General features: G+C 35.5%; 2 protein-coding genes across 11 annotated transcripts in view; one reads left to right on the forward strand and one right to left on the reverse strand.

The window, feature by feature from the left end:
* Nucleotides 1–21,378, reverse strand: part of SLO2 (slowpoke 2) — a 98,705-nt gene that overhangs the window by 38,662 nt on the left and 38,665 nt on the right. Inside the window, exons 1-2 of one of the 10 annotated variants that reach the window (XM_068288420.1) lie at nucleotides 6,797–7,377; nucleotides 153–346 (exon numbers count right to left, since the gene is read on the reverse strand). The exons of 6 other annotated variants lie outside the window; for them this stretch is intronic. In XM_068288420.1, coding sequence (XP_068144521.1) covers nucleotides 153–346; nucleotides 6,797–7,015 — 413 coding nt within the window. In that variant the 5' untranslated portion in view covers nucleotides 7,016–7,377. Of the gene's footprint in view, nucleotides 1–152; nucleotides 384–6,796; nucleotides 7,378–21,378 lie in introns of those variants that run through there. 3 more of the 10 variants (XM_068288423.1, XM_068288424.1, XM_068288427.1) reach the window with 3 other exon arrangements.
* Nucleotides 4,171–5,307, forward strand: Gr47a (Gustatory receptor 47a). The gene is made up of 2 exons (XM_068291236.1): nucleotides 4,171–5,085; nucleotides 5,149–5,307. The coding sequence occupies exons 1-2, from the start codon at nucleotides 4,171–4,173 to the stop codon at nucleotides 5,305–5,307; spliced, it is 1,074 nt and encodes a 357-aa protein (XP_068147337.1).

Here is a 21,378-nt window from a genome sequence, read left to right on the forward strand (position 1 = left end):
TTGCCCTCAGGTGAGAAAACAATCAGAGAGAGAGATAGGTACATACATACACACAAACACCAAAAAAAAAACTTTTTTGGCGTAACAACGATGTGTGGCAGCCTCCCCCCGTTTTGAAGATGGCAAGAGGCAGTCTCCCCGGCACTACTCACCTTGGTATCTGTAGAGCAATCTCGTCCAAACTATCCGACGGACTCATCGGTGTGCGCTCAAAGAGGCGCGACGGGGCCAATGTTAGATGACCGGTGGAATCGCTGACACATTTGAAGACCTTGGCGCCGCGACGTTGACGTTGCTGCTGGCGCTGCTGTTCCACGCGCTTCTTGCGCTTATTCTCCTCGGCGCGCTGAAGATTATGCAAGCGAAAGAAGAACATTGACATTCTGCGGGTGGTTGGCCGTTTTGCGGGGAGTAGAAGTATGAAGGCGAACGGATGTGGCATGTGGCATGGTGATAGTGGATGGTGCAGCAATAATTTCAAAAAATTTCCATTTGCCAGATTGCATTTTTAATTTTTTTTGTTTTGTTTTTTTGCATTGCGTGCACAATTTGCGTTTTATTTATTTTTGATTACGATTTTCGGTTTCGATTTCGGTTTTGGTTTTGTTGGTCAATTGATTAAGCATTGATTATGTTCGTTACATTTCAGTTTCAGTTGTTTTGTTTGTTTGAGTTTTTTTTTTTTCGTACGATATTTTGGTTTTTACATTAATTATTATTGATGGCATGAAATATGGTAAATAAGCAAAGAATTTTAAATTTGTTGTTGTGTGTCTCTGTGTATCTGTGTGTTTTGTTTTTGTTTTTTGGGAGCTAGTGAATGTAAATGTTTTCACATGCAAACAAACAAAAAAAAAAAAAAGAAGAGAAAGGAAAATTGAAATCTGCCCCAAACTTCCGTGGCATCAATCAAATTTAAATTTTACAACAGCTAAGCTAAAAGGGAGAATGGGTAAAGGGAGAGTGAGAGGATGTGAGAGAGGTGCCACTGGGCACCAACTGGTCTTGTCAGTTGTTACGCCGGAAATTGAAATATGAACCACATTTTGAGCGGGTTGAAAATGTCCATTTCTTTGCCTTAAGCTCTGTACCCAATGTCATAACAGGAAATCTTTAAGCGGAAGTTTTAAGCCAAAAGAAAAGAATTTTCTCTTCCTTTTGTATTTGCTTGTGTATGTCTCTGTCTCCTGTATCCTGTCTCCATCTCCATCTCTGTCAGTACACTCTTCTAATGAGCTCGCCTAGTCAATGCAAATTGATTGATTGATCAGCCGCAATCAACTGATAAATTAAAATCAAATGTTTCTTGTCATCAACAGAGCACCAGATTTCCGTTCAATTAGCAGTAGGCAGCAAACTTAATGACAAACCCTGATGGCTCGTGTCAAAAATAAATTAAACGAAATTTACATAAATTTTCCCTTTTTCCTTTAGCTCCACACACTCAAAATGATGATTGTCGAAGCAATTTAATTATAAATACGTCTCAGAAGCAACTCAGACGGCAGACAGATAATTGTCCAACCAGAAGAGGCAAGAAAAAAAGAATCATTAATGGAACGTTTCAGACAATTTTGCTTTTTGTTAATTAAACCTAAAGCAGACAAAACTTTTGCCTAATGCCAAAGTTTTTCTTGTGTCCTTCTCCACATGAAAAATCAATTTGAAATGAAGTGAAATTTATTAGCAAATATAAATTAAACTTTATCTTTAATTCACTTTGATCGATGTATATCTAACATATTAACAAATTTGTTGCCTACTTCCAGGCATTAATAAATAATAAAAGCAGCTGGTGCAACTAATTGCAATTTCTCATGGCAAATTCGTTTATAATTTTTCTTTTGCAAATGACCGAGACTATATCAAAACAAAAAATCCAATTTCCATGAGATATGAGGCAAAGCTCGGACAAACCAGAAGCGGAATATGATTTTGGCTCATTAAGTTAAGTGAATTTATTAAAAAGAACATTACATTTTTAAATGGATCACAGCTGTTAATTTTCAAGTGAAACCACAAAGCAAAATTAATGCAAATTACAGTTATTGTGCGAAATGAGAATTATTGGAAAAATATTATTCATTATTCTGTTGCTGCAACTGCTTGAAAAAGCCAGACAGTCGGGCAGAAAACGAAAAGGTAAAGTTATTAAGAAAAAAACCAAACACCACATATTCAATGAAAGTTAGTAACTTACATTAGAACTTCTCCGTAACAATTAGTTGACTTTTGCCACATTAGAGTAATAATGATAAGAATGATGTGTCACCCATTGCAACATGTTTGGATTGAACAGCAAGGCAGATGCGTAAGGGGCTTTTGAATGTGTTAAGGGTTATACCCAATCGGAATGCAAAAGGAATTGTTTGAATAAACAAACTACCACACCAAAAACTACTACTCAAATGACAACAACCACAACAATAACAACCAAAATAACAACAACAATAACAATAACCACAACGGGTTCAACAACTGAAAGTCCCAACACGAAAGCCAGTAACGCTTTGGATCCTACTAGGACTACACGTCGTCCGCCTCGAACTCGAAGAACACGAAAATCAACAGTTTTGCAGTAAAAACAAACAACATTTTTGAAATAAAAAATCCATAATAAAAGCTCGAAATTAGCTAAATCATTTAAATAACTTAAATGCCATGAATATCGAAAGGCGGCGACCTGCCAGCAGCCGAAGGGCAAGTAAAGTGGAGCCTTAGGCCTGCGGCGCAGATATTTTCACGCCCATTGAAAAAAAGCAAACAATGGAATGCCCTCTGAATCCCTCGCATTCTCCTCCTCCTTCTCCTCGAACGAACAATAACGAAACATGCAAGAAAAAACAGATATACAAGATGGAAGAGGGAGAGAGAAAAAAACGCAACGCAATAATCATTAGGCCACACAAAGCCCTGGGTTTGGGTTCCTGGGCTCTTGAAGCGGGTTGAGTGCCTTGTCAACTGCTGACCAGGCAGTGAGTGGGAGGGGGTGGGAGAGGTTTCGTGGCGGAGACACAAAAAGAATATATAAAGCAAAATGCCAAAATAAACACTTGTCCTAAGGGGTATAGTGGGTGGTGGAGGGTGAAGGTGGAGAAGGTGGTGCAAAGTGGCAGAACGAGCCAGCCACAAAAGAGAATATTTTCCAGCTCAGCACGCGTTGGGCGGTAAAGCGTAAGCGTAACACTAGGTTAGACAGAGGAGTAACAGTAGAAGGAGCAGCAGCAGGCACACACACACACACACACTAAAACACACAGGACACCCGGACTGAGGACAAAAATCTTTTCACGCTCCAGCAACAAAAAAATAAACGTAATAAAAATGTAGACAATTTTTACGACACGCAACAAGAAGAACAAGAAAATCCAAAGAACGACAACGACTACGGGAAATGTATCCACGTTTTATTTCTTCATTAAAAACCAGTATTGATTGCCCTTTTTTTTTTTTTTTTTTGTTCAGGCCACTTGAGGCCTATCAGAAAAGAAAACGCTCCTTAATTGTCTGTGTACCATAGTTTTTTGCTTTGATTTTTGATTTATTTACCAGCAAATAAATATTAATATAAAAATGAAACATAAAGGGATTGCCAGTTGAATGGATTTTTCTATTGTCCTTTATTCTAGCAATATACCCTTACTAAGGTTCGATTGTCTGTTTTTATGTCTAGTCTTTTAGTTTAGTAGATATTTTGGTACTTTCAAACACCTCAATTTGCTAGACTTGAATAGAGCTTGAAACATAATTTAATATTCAATGACGGTAAGGGTATACAAACTGCGAACACAGTTAAAATGACCTTCTTTCCTATTATTTCTATTCATCAATGTTGTTGAATGGTTTCAATTTCGTCTACTTCTTTCAATATAAAGATTAGGCAGACAAAAGCCGCTTAACCATGCAACAAAAGTCATCCTCTGAAGAGGATTTCGGAGAGCCACATGACTCTAAAGCTAAAGCCATTTTGTAGAGTATACATATGTATATTACAGGTAAAAGGTTGTCTCTTCTAATGGCAAAAACAAGGTTAACCAACCAATCATTAAATGGAATTGTTGATTAATAATTTAAATTGACCATCAATTGTTTTCTTGGTATGCATTGTTACGGGTTTTCTCTTTGTATATTAAGCTCGACCAACTATTTTCAGTTGCAGTTGCAGCAAAGATGGCTTTCGATAAGTTTCAATTGTACGGTTTGCTCAGTTGGTTTATGGTTCTGAATGGTCTGCATCATTTCTACTTCAATGTGAAATCCCAAAGCCTAATTACTTATGGCCTTATTAAATTTTATTGTTGCATACACCATGCTCTATCTGTATTGGCACTGGGGCGTATGATTTATGTGTATCATGATAATCCATCGATATGTGTCTCATTCCTAATCATAGCCGGTGTAATGGCGTCCTGCATACGGAAATGCTGGGAACGTAAAATGAGTTTGAAGAGGATTATGGTAAAATTGGTGTTTTTGGAAAAGCATGAATTTACTGGCTTTAAAAGTGGTCCTAAATTACGTTTACGTTGCTATATGAAAAGCCTGTTTGTAGCCATAACTTTTATAAGGATACATTTCTTCTACCCTACCTATATGAAGAGATTTTCCAAGGATCTATATATATTGGACATTTGTTCGTATTGGTTACTCTACAATATGCTACTAGCTGAGGTATTTGCATATTATTGCGTTTTGTGGCAAACATGTCGGGGATTCTATATACTTAATCTTCAACTCTCAGTAAGCAGAAGGAAGAAGCAATTATTAAAACTATTGCAAATCTATGGTCAGTTACTAAAACTAAGCACACAAATGAATAAAGTATACGAATATAGTGGAGTGTTTTTATGTGCTTCCAAGTGTTGGTATCAAATTGCTTTTGGCTATGAAATATTTGTCATTCTGGCATTACCTAAATCCTCGTTTAATGCTAAATTAACCATGGCCATGAAGGTGTTTATTATCTTGACTTTTATTCTCGATGCGATTAATTTATATTTGGCCACAGACTTGGCTGATGAATTTAACAAACTGAGAGAGCAGACCAGGCGTATTTTAAGGGAAAGTCGACAGTTTAATAGATTGGTAACATATTATTATTAAATCAATCAAATATTATTGATATTATTGCTTTTCCTTTTCGCTTAGGTATCAATTTTCAGTCTTCAATTGTGTTTATATCCCGAACGTGTGATGTTTCTCAATGCTTTTGCCTTTGATCGTCGTTTGACGTTTACTTTGTTAACTAAATCGCTTTTGTTCACAATTTGTTGGCTACAAGGCGATTATGCGAAACTTAAAGAATAGTAGAGAGCCAACTTTGACTTGGACGTAAACGTGGTCTTGGCATCTAGTTAATATGCACAAACTTTGTTGCCAGCTAATTAAGACACTCAAAGGCACAAAAGTTTCTACTCAACAAAACACACACCAACACACACACAGCAAGATACAACACAAACATCATGCAACTGCAAAATATATAATAAAATATATACCACATACACATAAATATATACATACATAGATTGTATAGTATGTTAAATGAAGACTTGTGGAACTCAAAGTATGTGAGTGTGCATAGAAGCCGTATAGAAGAGCAACAAAACATTTCATAAATGCATTTCTAGTTAAAGTTTGAAAGTTCAACAACATCAGCAGCAACAAGAACCACATAACAGAAAGAAACCAATAATAATAAATATGTTAAGAATTCTCTAAAGTAAAGTCTAAGATATGGCATACCCAATTATTAATAATTCTCTTAAAAGGATATTAACAAAACTATTTAACTGTTTGTTGTACTGTAAAGATTTAAGGTTTAATGACAACTCGCACCAATTCTTCAATTTTTGATTTCTTTAAACTTTTTCCTAAATTTTAGATCGCGACCTATTATTGATTGACGCACTAGTTTTTATTTTTATGACTTCTGCCAAAAAAAAATATAATATAAACAAAAAGGGGTGGAGAGCCTTTTGCCCACAATTGAACTAAACTTTTGGGAAAACTAATGTTTGACCCAGTTTTCAAAACTTTTCCATCAAATGTTAGTTGAATTTTAAAATAAAATTTGGACTCTTCGGGGACTTATCATGGGTTGCAGCTTTGCAAACATCTCTCTATTTATTTTTAATTCTATTTTGTCTTTTGATCTCTACTGAAGATAAAGTGACAGAGCACTTGACTTTCATTTGATTCGAAATCGACTGCTCCATTTCGGTTAAAAATTTGAAGCTATTTTCTTGAAATTGAATATATCAAGAGCAAAACAATGATAGAAATAACTAAATCATAGGCTAATTCAAGTTATGAAGAGTTGTTTATTTCAATTTAACATTTTGCAAGACGAATAAATTGGACAATTGATTGATTTCGAGAAGCTTTGCCCCCTTCTCACACTTTTGCTTCTCTATAAAATGCCACTTAGAAGCAAACCGGTAAATCCAACAAAACATAACCAAGGATAACAATAGATTAGAACTTTGTGTGCATATATTTATTTGTATAGAGTATATATGTGTGTGTCTGTGTGTGTGAGCGTGTGTGATAACATGTAGATGCTTTCTAGTGGCTCTCAGCATAAATATATATATGTATAAAAAGGATAGAGAATTTAATTTGATTTCCGTATGATGGCCAGAAATTGTGGAAATATGAGAAATGTTTAAAGCGTTTTCCTCTTATGGTATTATGGAAAACTGTAGGAAGGGCAAAACGGGAAGAAAACAAAAAGGCAAAAGCGAAAACAAAAACGAAAAGGAAAACCAAAAAAAAATTGGAAAAGCAAACTTACTTGTGGCAACCAATTGGCCAAGTTGAAGTTATATATGTGAGTTATATGGTTATTATTGTCGTTGTTGTAGCTGTTGTTGTTGTTGTTGTTGTTGGGATTGTTGTTGCTGTTCCTTCGCATGCTGTTGTTGTTGCTGTTGCTGCTGCTGCTATTGTAGTTGCTGTTATTATTGTTGCTGCTGCTGCTTCTGCTGCTGCTCATCATGATGCAAAAGGTCATAGCTTAAGAGGCCAAGGATTAGTGTCTGGTTGTGAGTACGGTATAGGTGTGTGTGAATGTGTTTGTATGGTGTGTAAGGGTTTTGAAACAGGCAGGTTAGATAGACACACATATACACAGGCACAGATAGAGAAAGAGAGAGAGAGACAGAGGGCGAGCGAGCGAGCGAGAGAGAGATAGAGACAGCTAAATACAATTAGATTAAGTTTAATCAGAATATTCTCCTTCTCACTCATTTAACAACATTCAAAGAGCTCCCAAAAAATGTTTGTTTTAAATTTTTTTTTTTTTCCATTGCTTTTTACCTGACTTTGATTTTGGTTTAAATTCTTTGTAATTACAATTATTTACTTTTATTATATTTTCTGTCCTTGGTTACAGTCTACACAGTTGACACTTTCAGTTACAGAGTTAACAGGTGTTTTTCAACATATATATATATATAATATACACAAAATTGGAACAAATTTACAGCACTAAGTCATCTATGCATTTTTGTTTAATCCTAAGTTTTAAAGCTTTTACCAATTTGCCAGTTTCTTTGTTGGTCATTTATATTTACACTTAAACCATTAAAATTTAATTACTAAGTTTTTAGTTAATTTTGTTTTGTTCTTGGTCTCACATTAAGGTTACACAGCATTAGGATTAAGTCTTTATATATAGATATACATTCTTCGTTTGGTCCATAGTTGGTTTACACGCTTAAACATTAATTATAGATTATTATTATAATATTTTGCAATTATATTTATTTAATTGGTCACTTTTTATATTTGGTCACTTCAATATGTTTTATGGTTAAAGCTGTTGAATTATTTATTGTTGTTAATGTTGCTGCTGGTTCTGAAAAAAACGGAAACTATCCAATTTGGTTTTTTTCTTCTTTCCTCTTCAAACATCACGACTCAAGTGTGCCCCACGAAGGAAAGTCATCACCAAAACGAATGAAAGCGATAATAAGAAACACGTAAAGTTGTGCCAAATGAAATTATGACCGACCATAAGACAATAAAGCAGTAAGAACTTATATGAAACAGCGTTCATGCAACGAATTTTGAATACCCTGAAATTCCTCTGAAATTGAGTAAAAGTTTTTCTTCTTAAGTTAAAGTAACTTACAAATGTTTAAAGTCACAATGAAACGTCATAGATTTACAGACACATTAAGCACAAGGGTTCAGGGTGGCAGAAAGTTGGGGGAACAAACAGCGTTGAATTTCAATAAACAATTCCTCTGGAACAAATTTAAAAGAATTTTTAAAGGCGAATTTAATTTGCAACTAATTTCGATCCTCTTTGAGAGGAAACCTGACCCTGTATATGACTATAATATGTGATATATGATTTCACAATAATTTTAAGTAACAATTCGAAAGTCTGTAATCAAAATTTACAAATAGATCTAGGCATCTGTAAACAGCTTACATTAAAGGCGTGTCTAAGTCAATCCTACTAAAAGGAGAAAGGTTTTATTGCTTAAAATTATCAGCAAAAGTTTCTGAAATGTTTAGATTTACACAAAACTCAAGGTTCAGAATCAAAGTTAATCAAACCCATTTTCTTTTACAAATAGTACATATTAAACTTAATGTGTATAGAAAAATATGAAATATAGAAAAATATTGCCGGACAATATTCAATTCCAATTGCCATTCATGCTTACAAATTATATAGAATATATGTATGTAGATGATTGAATTATAATTCCCTAACGGGACTTTATTTTCCAGAAGGACACTCTGTGTCATTTGCATATAGAAAATGAAATTCATTTAAAGTATATCACATTAAAGTGGACACCCGTTGAGCATTTTCTGCTAAGTTCAAATTCGTGCCAGAGAACTGTTTTATTATCTTTTCTTCTTCTTCTTCACCCGTTTCTTGCCCCACATTTTCCCCCTTGGAACCCTAGAAGCAAGTGCTGTGGCAGATATAATTTGATTTTCTTTCAATGGCCAAGAGAAAATTAAAATAATAATGGGCAAATATATGTATAAGCTTCTGTTAGTTAAATATAACAAAATACATTAGCTATATTAAGTCTTTAAGCCATGGTGAAGATGACAGCTTAGGCTACATGTATATATATATACATAGGTATATTTATAGGATCAGACAGAAGAAAATCGATGAAAAACAATAACTAAATATGATGATAATCATGGGGAGAAAGAGGAATACGAAAAGGCAAGCAGAACGAAAACTTGCCACCAATTTTTTTGTGAGTTGACAAAATGCAATATGACACTCGCACGCAACTCGGTTGTTGTTATCCTGTTCCTTTTCCTTCCTTTTAGTTTTATTTTTTGTCTTCCTGCAATTTCGTACAGAAATTGAATTTATGACCAGCTGCTGGTTTGACAGTTGCCACTTTATATAAAGAGGGCAACTTTTTGGGGCCACCCATAGCGAGTTTTTAACTCTTTACTCACACACACAGACAGACACAGAGAGAAAGTTCAAAGCAATTTTTAAAAGATCAAATGGTCAATAGAGCAAGAGAAGCCACAGGGGAGACAGACCGACACAGAGAGACAGTCCAAAAAGGAGAAGAAAAGGAAAAATCACTTCAATTTACTTTTCGATTTTTCAATGATTTGTGGTTGCTTTTCTTCTGTTTCTTCTTTTACTGTTGTTGTTGTTGTGTGACTCAAATTTACTTTTGTCATTTTCACACCAACCACAAGATGTGTATGGAATTTTCATCCCAAAACAAAATTGTCTCTGGCAAATATCTGTGCTAAGTCAGCAACGTATACAATTACTTTTCGTACATCCTCTTCCAGGATGTCGTTGTATATGCGAATGTGTCTGTGTGTATCAGTGTGGTTGTGTGTCTAATCACCATAATGAAAGGACTTGATTCCCAATGAAGCATAGCTAATTGGTTTAAGCCATTGATAAAAAATGTATATGTATAATAATAAATAAAAAGGAAAAGGAAAAACTTCAATCAAAATTTGTACAAGACGTTCTATATACATTTTGTACTCTTGAATAAATAAGTTGAAGAAAAAATTAAGTAAACCAAAATATAATTTAACAAAATTTGGGATTGAATTGATTTTTTATTCAAGATTTTTAATATTTTAAATATTAAACAAGTCAAGACTTTTCTTATGTATTGAATCCTTATGCCAAATTAGTTCTTGAAATGAAGAAAAATGTTCATTCGATTTATAACAAATATATTGATTATATGCCTTTCGCAACATGATTTATTGTGGCTTCATTTGATATATATATATTCCATTTTCTTGTGGATTTCTCCTAACTAGGGACAAACTTCTTTTAATTGTTGCCTTTAACCGGATTACTTATATAGTACATATGTAAAGCGTAAAAAAAAATTATGTATACGCCACGTTGGCCGGCCATGTTTCGCCTTGGGGTTTCCATAGGGAAAACTTTATATAGGCATGAGAGCTGGACAATATTCTACAGCACAATCGATACACTTTTTCCTGTTAATTAAAGTTTTCTGTTAACTGAATTTACATGGAAAAGTTACAGAAATTGAAAACTTTCGTTTCGTGTTTTTTTTTTTTTAATGGTTTGTTATTTAAACATTCATAAACTTGCCGCATCTCGCCAAGCTAAATGGTAAAGTTACAAAATGGTCGCCACTTATGCGTGGTTGTAGAGGAGGCCATGAAGCAGGAGGAGAGAGAAACGGAGATGAGGAAGTGTAGCGACAACATGTGCTGCCAATTTTGTGGGCAGCAAAAATTTTCACTTTTCCGTTGCTGTTGTGTATATATCAATATAAAGTATATTTTTGGGCCCCCTTGTGGGTGCGGAGGAGTTGTTGTTGTTGCCGAGTTAATGCGCTCAATTAAGTGCCAAAAACGTTCACAAAGTTGAGTGCATGAGAAGCTGGTGCTGTTGCTGTTGTTGATGTTGATGATGCTGCCACCATTTGGGGCAACTTAACACCCAGAGAGCTGGCATAAGGGGAAAAGGCAAAGGCAGAAAGCTTGGCATTGTTGCAATGAATGCGAGAAGCTTTAATTACATGAGCCGCTACTCAGTTGGCCCAAAAGCCAACGTCGAAAGAGTAGAATTCTGGGAGGGCACTCCTTTTGTGTTGTTTGTATGAGGGAGGGCAGAGTAGGGCATGGCAAGGCAAGGCAACTTGGCAGCAATTAAAGTAAGTGGTACCATTTTCCATTCTCTTGCTCGCTCTCCTCACAGTTTTTCGTTGAGTTATTTTCTTCATAATTTTGACAAAGCTTTTTAGGTCTCTGGCTTCGTTTCGCACTATTCCCACTTTTTAATACAAACAAAATTAAATGTAATATATACTATTATACGGTTTTCGTTTGAGCATTTGCTTTGTGACAAACTTATCTCTTGCGTTCACACGCCAAACGTAAGAATCAAATCAAAGTGTCGCCTTTTTTCATAGTTTGGTTTGGAATCTATATGGGGGCATCTGTGTGAAATGTAAAACTTCTTCAGAATATCAACTAACAAGCGAAACGGAAAGCAAAATCCAGAACGTTGTCTGCAGCTTCACCGATTAGCAGCTGAAGGAGGAAATGGTGGAGCAGCCAATGTCCTGACGGGGATTTAGCGAATGGAGGAGAAGCAACCCAGAGAAAAGCATAAAAATGCAAGCTATGCGTGTGAGAAAATGGACAAAAAACGCAAAAAAAAGAGGGACGCAAACGAACTAAAGGACCCATCGAGGACACTCGAAATGTCGACTTTAAATAGAGAAATCGCTTTGGCATTCCGCATTGGCATTTTGGCATTCGGTTGTAGGGCGAAACGTGCCACTTGGTTTAGATTCGGTCTCTTCTATCTCTCTGCTTCCTCCACCTTTCTAGCGACTGTCATTGCATCAAGTTCTAAATGAAGTTATGCAGCATTTTTTCATTGATTTCATTTTTTCCTTTCCATGTCTTTTTTATAGTCTTTTTTCGCTACCAATAAAGTAAAGTAGAGTTTCAGAGTTCGAGAGAGTGTTAGGTGTTAGAGAGGAATGGAGTGAAGGGAATTAAGTGGCGCTGCACGCCAATTAAGTGCAAGTGGGAATTGTTCTAGCTGCACTCAGCTGCTGCACTTGCCCTCAAAAGTAGGCAACGCCATGCACTACTTATACAAATTAAACAAGCAAAACAGGAATAAAGGGAGACTGAATAGGAAATGGTGCATAAAGGGGCGTATCTGAATAAAAGTGGGTCATTTGACTTCTAGAGATTGTTTTTAGTCCTCCACATCAATAAAAGTGTTTAAATTAACTAATTGAGCGTGTTACGGGAAATAGATTTAAGTTAAAGACAACTGAGTGAAAGCTCTAGACTTAAATTCAATTTGAATTCGCTCCTGTAGTTATGGTGTGGTAACTATTTGACATATGCAAATACTTTAGTGGCGCAAAATGTTAATGCTACCAGCCAGCACACTTCACAAAAGAACCTCTGACACTATTTCACTCCCTCTCTCGCTCTCTCTCTCTCTCTTTTCTCTTTTTATCTCCTGCTGACAAGCAACACAGATGCGAATGAGTTGAGGCTAATGTGACGAGGGCAAAAATACAAGTGCTTGTCGCTCACAGAGTCAGGATTTTATGGCTGATTTAGTGCAGCTAAATGCATTTTTACCCCACATACCCAAACCTCCCTCCACACACACAAAAAACACGGTAAAATGCATTAAGCCTCGTAAACTATTTAAGCCAGCTTCCCTCTGTGGCGCTTTCACTGCCCTTCTCCCCTCCCCTGTATCTCTCACTTAAGCTTTATACTACTCATTCGCCATTAAAGCAGCTCATTAAATATTGAAAAATGTTATGGACAAAACATAAACAAATTTCCACTGCGTACGAATTGCAATTTGAATTTTTTTTTGCTACTGCTGCTGCCCCTTAAGGGCACAAAAATTTGCATGTTGTTGAATTGCAGACAAATAATAAAAAAAAGAAATAATATATTCTATAAACCAAAAAAAAAGGAAAGGAAGAAGAGTTTATTAAAATAAACAAGAAATGTATATGGGGAAAAAGGAATTGGGACAAAAAGTGGGCATGGAATCTGGCTGAAGTGGAAGCGTAAATTCAATCAAAGTTGGGCCAAGAAAGGGCAAACACAAAAACTGATAGAGAGAGAAAGAGAAGATATATGTATGTATGTGTGCATACATTGAATCTCTCGGGCAAACGTCGGTACGCATATCGCCAGTAATAAATTGAATTTATTAGGAACGAAAATTTTTCACGCCTCATGAAATTGACTTTGACTCAAAATATGAACAGCAATTAATATTAATTCCCACAAAACTTCTCACTTTTTGTTGTGCTCGGCTTAACAAAATGTACTATCCATTAGTCAAAAGGTTTACTTGGCTAAAAGTGAGTATTTTTACTTCAATGCGAGAGTTTTACTCTCTTAATTGCAATTTCTTGGTTACAGGGTATTAAGCATGTCGATAGGTAAAATTAGATAGCCAGCATTAATTTTTGTTTTTGTCATTTAAAAGCTTTTCTCTGCTTTTCCTTGCCATTTTCATTGCCAGTTTTGTTGTTATTGCGGCTTTTTCAGTCAATTATCCAGCTGTCAGTTAACATTAAGCCGTGGCCACATATGAGTCGAACCAGCATAACTTGCCCATTTTTCAATTGATTAAATTGAGAAAGTTTTTATTCGTTGTTGTTGTTGTTGGTGCTGACTTCCTTGTGGCCTAATTATTTTGTTTACCTAGAAAATGTGTTTCTATATCGACTTTTAATTACATTCCCAAGAAGAAGAGAAGATAAAATTTAATTAGTTCTTAAAGCGTAAATTCATGTCACCCGAGGGAAGTTATAAAAGTTGCTAGAACCCCTCGGCCTAATCAAAGTAATCGAAATGGTCTTGTAGAACATAAAAACATTGCACTTTTGCTTAGATTTTAATTGAATTTTTCTCTTTCCCAAAAAAAAATTGAGGTTTAGTTTGGAGGAACATTTTAATTCGCCCTTGTTGAATGTGGGTGGTGAGCAGCTGCTGAACAAATTGAAATTCGGTTAAGACGGAGACTCTGCCTTTGCCTTTAATTATAATGAATTTTTGGCCAATTTGCATTAAGCAAAACGTTCATCATGATGATCATCGATGATGACGATGACTGTCATTGTCTCTTGTTGATTAAAAACTTTTGTCGATTATGTTAGCAACGAAATCGATGATGAAAGTGAAAGTAAACAATCAACAAAATGAATGAATACAATAAATGTAGAAGGGATGGTTGGAGAAAGGCATACTAGAGGGTATTGGTTATTCAGTGTCCTCGTCGTCGTTTGCTAAACAAATATAGCAACAGCAGCTGTTTTGCTGCTATTCACACGCAGTTTTTTGGCTTCGTTTTTTGTTAGGTTGTCAAATACAAACACAAAGTGAAAGCATTTTTGCGCCTTATGGCCAGGGCACCACCAAGAACACCACCTAGTGGTTAGGTAAATTCATTTCGCATGTCCCCGCTGCTTTGCTAATAAAATGACTAAAGAGAAAAATATATACGCACAAATATTCTTACACTGAACGAAATGAAATTTTAGCGAAATGTTCAAATGTCTCATTGTATGAAAATATAATTTGCCAAAATTGATTCAAGTGTGTTTTATTGGCTTATGTAAAGCCAGACAGCCTGTTGCTTTTCCTTTTCTTTCTGCAACTCATTCATCGCTTTTATTGCCTCCTGTGGCGGCGGTTTTAGGTGGCTTTTATGACATAAACGACAAACGTCGTCTTTGTCGTCATATGGCCAAATAGTTTTCTTCTCCAAAAAAAAAAAAAAAAAAAAAGAAAAGAAAATTGAAAATGCTCTCAGCAGCTGGCAAATGAATTACTACATAGACTTTTGGGGCTGAGCGTGTGAAGTTTTTCACTTGGCTTCGTCTTCTGCGCCTTCGGCAGAAGGTGTTAAATATATGCATGCATAAATTATGAACCTAAATTATACAAATATTTGACAAAGACTCGGCAAGAATGTTATGAAAATGGAACAGCAGTTGGGTCAACATAGCATATTGTCGTCGTCGTCGCGGTCGTTGTTGTTGTTGTTATGCGTTTAAGCCAAGATTGTGACATGGAACTTAAGCTTGCTGATAATATCATCGCATGTTGGTGTAAATAAATTAAGCAGCTTATCGAATTATCACTGGGTTGGTAATTAAAAGGCTTAACAAAGACATTAACTTTGTCTTTTCACCAAGGGTGGGTGTGTGTGCGTGTGCTTAATAATGTTATGAATATTAGTTTAATTTAAATAAGAAATTTGTAGCAGAAAATATGGAGAGACGTTTAAGCCATTTCTTTCATCAACATTACCCATACGCCTCGTGGGTAAATAGAAATCTGCCGAATTTCAATTATTTGTTGGTATTTATTGTTTCGTTTACTTAGTGAATTACTTAACTTAGTATGCACTCAATATGTATTAAAGGCTAAGCTCCTATTTTCCTGTCTTCTCTCCCTATTCCTCTCTTTCTCTCTCTCTCGCTCTCTCTCCCTCTCTAAACAATAAACAGTAAAATACTGCAAAAGGTGAATATAAATAAATAAATGACCCAAAAAAAGTATGCTACAAAAATAAAAACATTACTCATACGCCTCGTGGCTCAAGAGAAATGTGTCAAATTTCAATTATTTATATTTTATTCACAAGAGCTGAAGGAGTGAACGAGACAGAGTTGGGGTAAATGCCATTATGCTGACTTCATTTCAATTTTCGGTGTGTGGCATAAATTATGCAGAATGGTGGTTAAAGTGCATATCGATGGCAGTTTTTTAATTGAAGAGCTCGCTCGCGACACTCAGACAGAGGCAGGGCGACAGAGAGAGAGAGTAAGAGAGTGTGGGGAAATTTAATTAAATCAATGTGTTGATTTAATTGAAATGCGGGTGAGACCACTCAGCGTATGTAAAGGACATGAACATACTCGTCATCATCATCAGCAACATTCCCCATTTCCAAACCCATTTTGCTGCAGCCAATTAATTTACATGTTAATGCACTTAAAGCAACAACAATAACAAGAACAACAACAACAAGAAATTGGCATCAGCAACACCTACTGCAAACATGGATTATAAAAAATGCATGATCTGTTCTCGCTCTTTGTCTAGTTTTTGAGTTAAGGCATTTCAAGGAGTTTGACACTTACTCAAAGGATATGCATATCCTTGCATGCCATATCCAAAGGCATCCACAGTATGTTCTATAGAAAAATTGTGGCAGACAGAAGAGACCGACAGAATGACAGCCTGTCTATCACCATTTGTAGTTGCTGTATGCACTATGTCATTGAGTTTGTTTGTTGCAATAACAAACGCTTCCAATGGCGTCAGGACACATTGTGCAACGAGAACTCATGCGCTCATTCGTTGGCCCTACTCACCCTGAATGGGTTTTTACGCCATCTTCTCTTTTATGATTCTTTTTGTGTGCATGTGTGTGTGTGTGTGTGTGTGGGACTTTACTGAAGCTTGATTTATGGTCAACTCTTTCATCATCGACGAAAAATTTTCAATTGAATTTCGCCATGACTTTTTACTTATGCACAGAATGGTAAAAATGACTTTTTCCGGATTTTATTTGATGAGATATATGATATTGTATATTTAACTGTCGGACTTTGTATTTAATTTATTTTTCTTTCATTCGTTATTATTTGGGTAGATTTAAATGGAGGAAATTTTCGGCGTTTAGCACTTAGCTCGTTGCTCTTTTCTGACTGTTTGAGCTAGTCAAATATTTGACTTTAACGGAAACTTTTTAGCACTTGCACAGACACACACACACACCCACAAATGTACAGTTACATACATACCCACTCAAAGGATGTGCAGTTTTGCCTCAAAGTCTTCTGTAGTTTTTCACACATTTTGCTCTACTCACTCTCTCTGTTTCCCTTTTAACCTTACGGCAAGTCTATTAAATCTGCTTGAGCTGCTGTTGTTGCAGCTGCAGCTTGTTCTCGTTTTTATTTTTGTGCTTGACTATTTTTAGTCCAACTGCTCTGGTATATCCTTTTCTTGTGTGAAACTTTAATGGACTTAAACGACCAAAATTTAGGTACACAAATCTTAAATTTAGCAGAAAATATGTTAAATTAATAATTAATTTATGTCACAGCTGAAAATATTTTACGTCAGTGATAAATTTTTGAAATTTAAAGTGAAGTGAATCATTTATCTATGAATAAAATTCATCTCCATATACCTATTTATGGAAAAAGCTCAAACAATTTGACTGCCTCTTTCCCTTGGGTTATAACCAAACCAATCAACATCATTTCAATGTCAATCAGTAAATCAACAAAAATGAAGCAAGTAAATAGAAATTATTTGAACTGATTTCATATATGTACGGTATTTATGTACTATATGAACAAATGGCTATAGAAATGCTGATTCTCTCACGATAAACATTATACACGGGCAAACATTGAAGTTTTAATTAAATGATAAATGCAGAAAGCGCATCGAAGCGAAATCAGCCGCAAAAAATGTGAGGGAAATGCCACACCAACACACACGCAGACATGGTTATATGTCCCAGCGATTTTTAGTTTAAACCCCGGAAAAAAGGCAACCCTAAAGGGTTTAAGGGGTCGGCGGTGGGAGAAGTGTGAGTTAATTTTATCGAAACACAAGCACTCATGCATGTTTGTATATATAACGAGCTTGTGTCACTTTCTTTCTTCTGGTATATTTGTCCTGCAGCGTACATTGTGTTTCTTCCTTTCATTCGTGCTCCTGTTTCCCTTCAGTTTGTTTTTTGGGCCTGGCTCTTGTAACCATTCCTGACGTCAATCGATTGATTTTTATTTCGGTTTACATTCCGTTGCCCCTCTTTCGCTTTTTTTCTGGTTTTCTGGCTTATTTACTCGTTTCTTCTAATTGCAAGTAGGTTTCGAGGCGGCACGCCTGGCTCATCATTATGCTGATAATTAACGTTCTCGTGGTTTCAATTGTCATTAAATATGATAGAAATCGAAAGTATATATTTATAATTATATTTTTGGGTCTAGCTCAAGGTCAAGGTTATTAACTAGAGCAAACATGTGTTCAACATTTGATCAGATTCCCAAACCCCTCTACAATTTAAATGAAAAACTTTAAGCAGAGCAGACAAAGTTCGTCAAATTTGATTAAGGTCAACAAAGTCTGATTTGAGTTAATTAGGGTGTTGACTTTTGGCTATGTTTGTCCTAATACATTTCTTTTAATTAAGGAATATAAATTGTATTATTTTAATTATAAAACACATACTAATAATATTGATTTTTTAAATCAATTTGTCATAATTCATAGAAGAAGGAATAAAATTATTATTTTCTTTAACTACTTCGGCTTAAATGAAATCAGAAAGATAAAGAAGATTAATTCAAAAGTGTAAATTTATTTATTTATTTCATTTAAAGTAATCAAAAACTGTTAAATTTTCGCTTAAAATCATAAACATAATCTTAGCCAGCTCAATTAAAATAAAGAAATAAAATAAAAATAGGCTTTGACTTTCGGTTTTGTGAATAAAGCGAATTTATAAATATTTGCTCACAAACGAATAAATAACATTTTTATATTATTTTAATTCCACGAGATACACATATTTAATACTCTCTATATGCAAAGTATAAAATTTAATTCAATTAAAATATGAATTTTCATATCAAAAGATTTCTTGACAACTGAAATCGATACAGATTTAACAAAGCTATGACCTCGAGAAGTTGCGCCTTATTGGTATAGGGTTACGCCATTCCCTTAACATGGCATTGATATACATATGTGTGCATGTGTGTGTGAGTGTGTGTGAGCACCATGTTCTGTGTGGCAACTTCAGATTTTGAGTAGGGCTCACAGTAGACGTCAGTCGGCATATCGTCACATATGTCATTTGTGCTTCAATTTTTTTTTTTATGGCAAGCGTTTTATTGACTCGCTTCCCTGTTGGATTCCCACCCCTTCCGCCCTTCCTTCCTATTTCCTTTATCAAGCTAAATGATAAAAATTTAATGACCAGCACAGACAAACCAATACATGAGCATACTTAATGGTTGGTCGAAAAGAAGAAAGGACATCAATTTAATATACATTTACATTATTTAACTTTACCTTTAACAAAAGCGATTCACTTGACTAGAGTTATCGATAATTATTAAATGGTGTTTACTTTAGGGTAATGGGTCAATTTTTCAAATAAGTTCAAACAAATATATCGATTTTCACATTTGTATGGTTTGCTAAGTTCTACGGTATTACTCATACGCTCTGTTGTGTCAATCTGAATGATATTTTAGAAAATACAGGTAATTAGATTTGGAGTTGTTCAGGGTTAGGTAAGTTTTTTCTTCTATACATATGACGCATATGCTGTGATTTACTAAACAGGCTGTTTAGTGCGTTGCAAGTTTTTCTTGCTGTTATGGCGCGTTTTGTTATTAAAATTAGCTTGAATATAAAATGCTTCATACATTTTCGCACCACTTAAATATTTAATTAAAGACAAGAGAGACGAGCGAAAGAGCATATGGGGCCATACCACGCAAATGATGTCTTCTATATGGAGTAGTTTGCTTTGATAACATAATTCTTCTACTCGACTCTCCTCCCTCTGGTAGTCTGGCCGACTGTGGTGTGTTGCTTTAAGCCTCTTCCTGCTTTTGCGTTAAGTCGCTTTTGCCTTATATCCGTTGTCAGAGTGTCATGTTTTGTGTCGGTTTTCGGAGGAAGTGCAGTCATTTCATGCGCAATAATGTCACTTGCATCCAAATCCTTCTAACCACAACACTCTCCAGGAGGGAGAGAAAAGAATGAGTGAGCGCTGGGGAGGGGAGGAAAAGAAAGAGCAAAGGGCCTTGTGGCATTTGTTTTGTGGTTTTGCATGTTTTCTCATAAACTGACAGCAATTCATGTTTAGAAAGAAACTACAATCTGCTTTAAATAACATAAACTTTTTATTATGCATACAAAATGTTATAATGATGCAGTTAATTTGTTTATTTTTTAGTTTATCCTCTAGTTAAGTGGGCAAACGAATAATATGCCACACAGATTTCTATGAAAAGCAGCAAACAACTCATTGCCTGACCCATCAGAATCAAACGAAAAGCATACGCTATATGATTTAATATCAATGGTTCGAAACTATCCCTCATATTGGGTGCCGTCTGTGGCTTAGCCGCCAATAGACTTTGAACATTGCCACTAGACCAATGCTTGGAAAAACCATATTCATGGATATAGTAAAGAAAATCATTGATTGCCAATTCATAAATGGAATTCTGTTGAATATAAACGCTTGCCGGTATCTGAGAGACTATATCCAAATGTAGAGGACGACAGAAAATCCGTCGATTAAAAAACATTTGATAGCTATTGATGGCAGCCCACGAGGTAGCTGTCACCTGATACGCATTGCTAGAGTTAAACGACAAAGCCAAGTCGGACCAATTCTTCAAAGGAATAAACCGGGCATTCGGTAAAAGAGCTGCAAAATGATTTGCACCTAAAAACGTCTCAATGATCCTTTGAGAGTTCAGTGGGAAAAAAACAGGCATTTGACTTGCACGTAAATCCATGAAACTTTCTATATCCGAATATTCTGGGGGTTTAGTCATTATGGCACTCAATTTGGCAGCAAAAAAAGTACTAAAAACCAAACCGAAAACACTCATTGTGATCACAATTTGACGAAGTGAGAAAGAATGACGTCCCCGCCACATTGTCGCAATGCCCAACATATGACCAAAAACTCTTAAATTTATTAGAAAGTTACAAATCACACCGCGATGTTCTAGATTTTCCCAGTAATGCGAAATTTTCACTAGCAATGCTTCCATAATTGAAAATATCAGATACATAATTATTATGTAGAATAACCAAGTGTTGCCAAAAAATAATGTATAAACTTTTGATATATGCACTTTATGGTTGCAAGGTACGATAATGAATAGACTGGCTATGCGATAATCCTGACAATGAACCATACGACTTGGCATCGATTTCATGGCAAATTCAGCAAAATCCAATTCACCAGTCAACAGTTTATCAGTCAAATCTTCGTTGTTCATACGCGTTCCATCGGCCTTCCATGCAGCTTGATAATATTCCAGAGTAATATTATGCTTTGCGGCAAACTCTTGAAAATATATGGCCACAGGACTCATTAGGGAGATCTTCCGTGTCATCACATCTCTACCAAGAAATGCTAAGGTATCGTATTCGTTGGGCAAAGTAATGGCCACTTTTCCTTGATAATTTGACCAATATTTCGGATATAATTCTTTCAAGTCATTTAGATTTGCGACTAATTGAAATTTACCTTTGGCAAACGGCTGCCATTGGTAGATTTCGATTTCTCTGCCTTTT

This window comes from Drosophila tropicalis, unplaced genomic scaffold, assembly GCF_018151085.1.
Source record: "Drosophila tropicalis isolate 14030-0801.00 unplaced genomic scaffold, ASM1815108v1 contig_593, whole genome shotgun sequence".
NCBI classification, from domain to species: domain Eukaryota; kingdom Metazoa; phylum Arthropoda; class Insecta; order Diptera; family Drosophilidae; genus Drosophila; species Drosophila tropicalis.

Excerpts from the sequence above, each read along its gene's own strand:
- Gr47a (XM_068291236.1), top strand. The coding sequence starts at position 4,171 with ATGGCTTTCGATAAGTTTCAATTGTACGGTTTGCTCAGTTGGTTTATG. Across the intron at positions 5,086-5,148 it reads GTCGACAGTTTAATAGATTG|GTATCAATTTTCAGTCTTCA; the intron begins GTAACATATTAT and ends CTTTTCGCTTAG.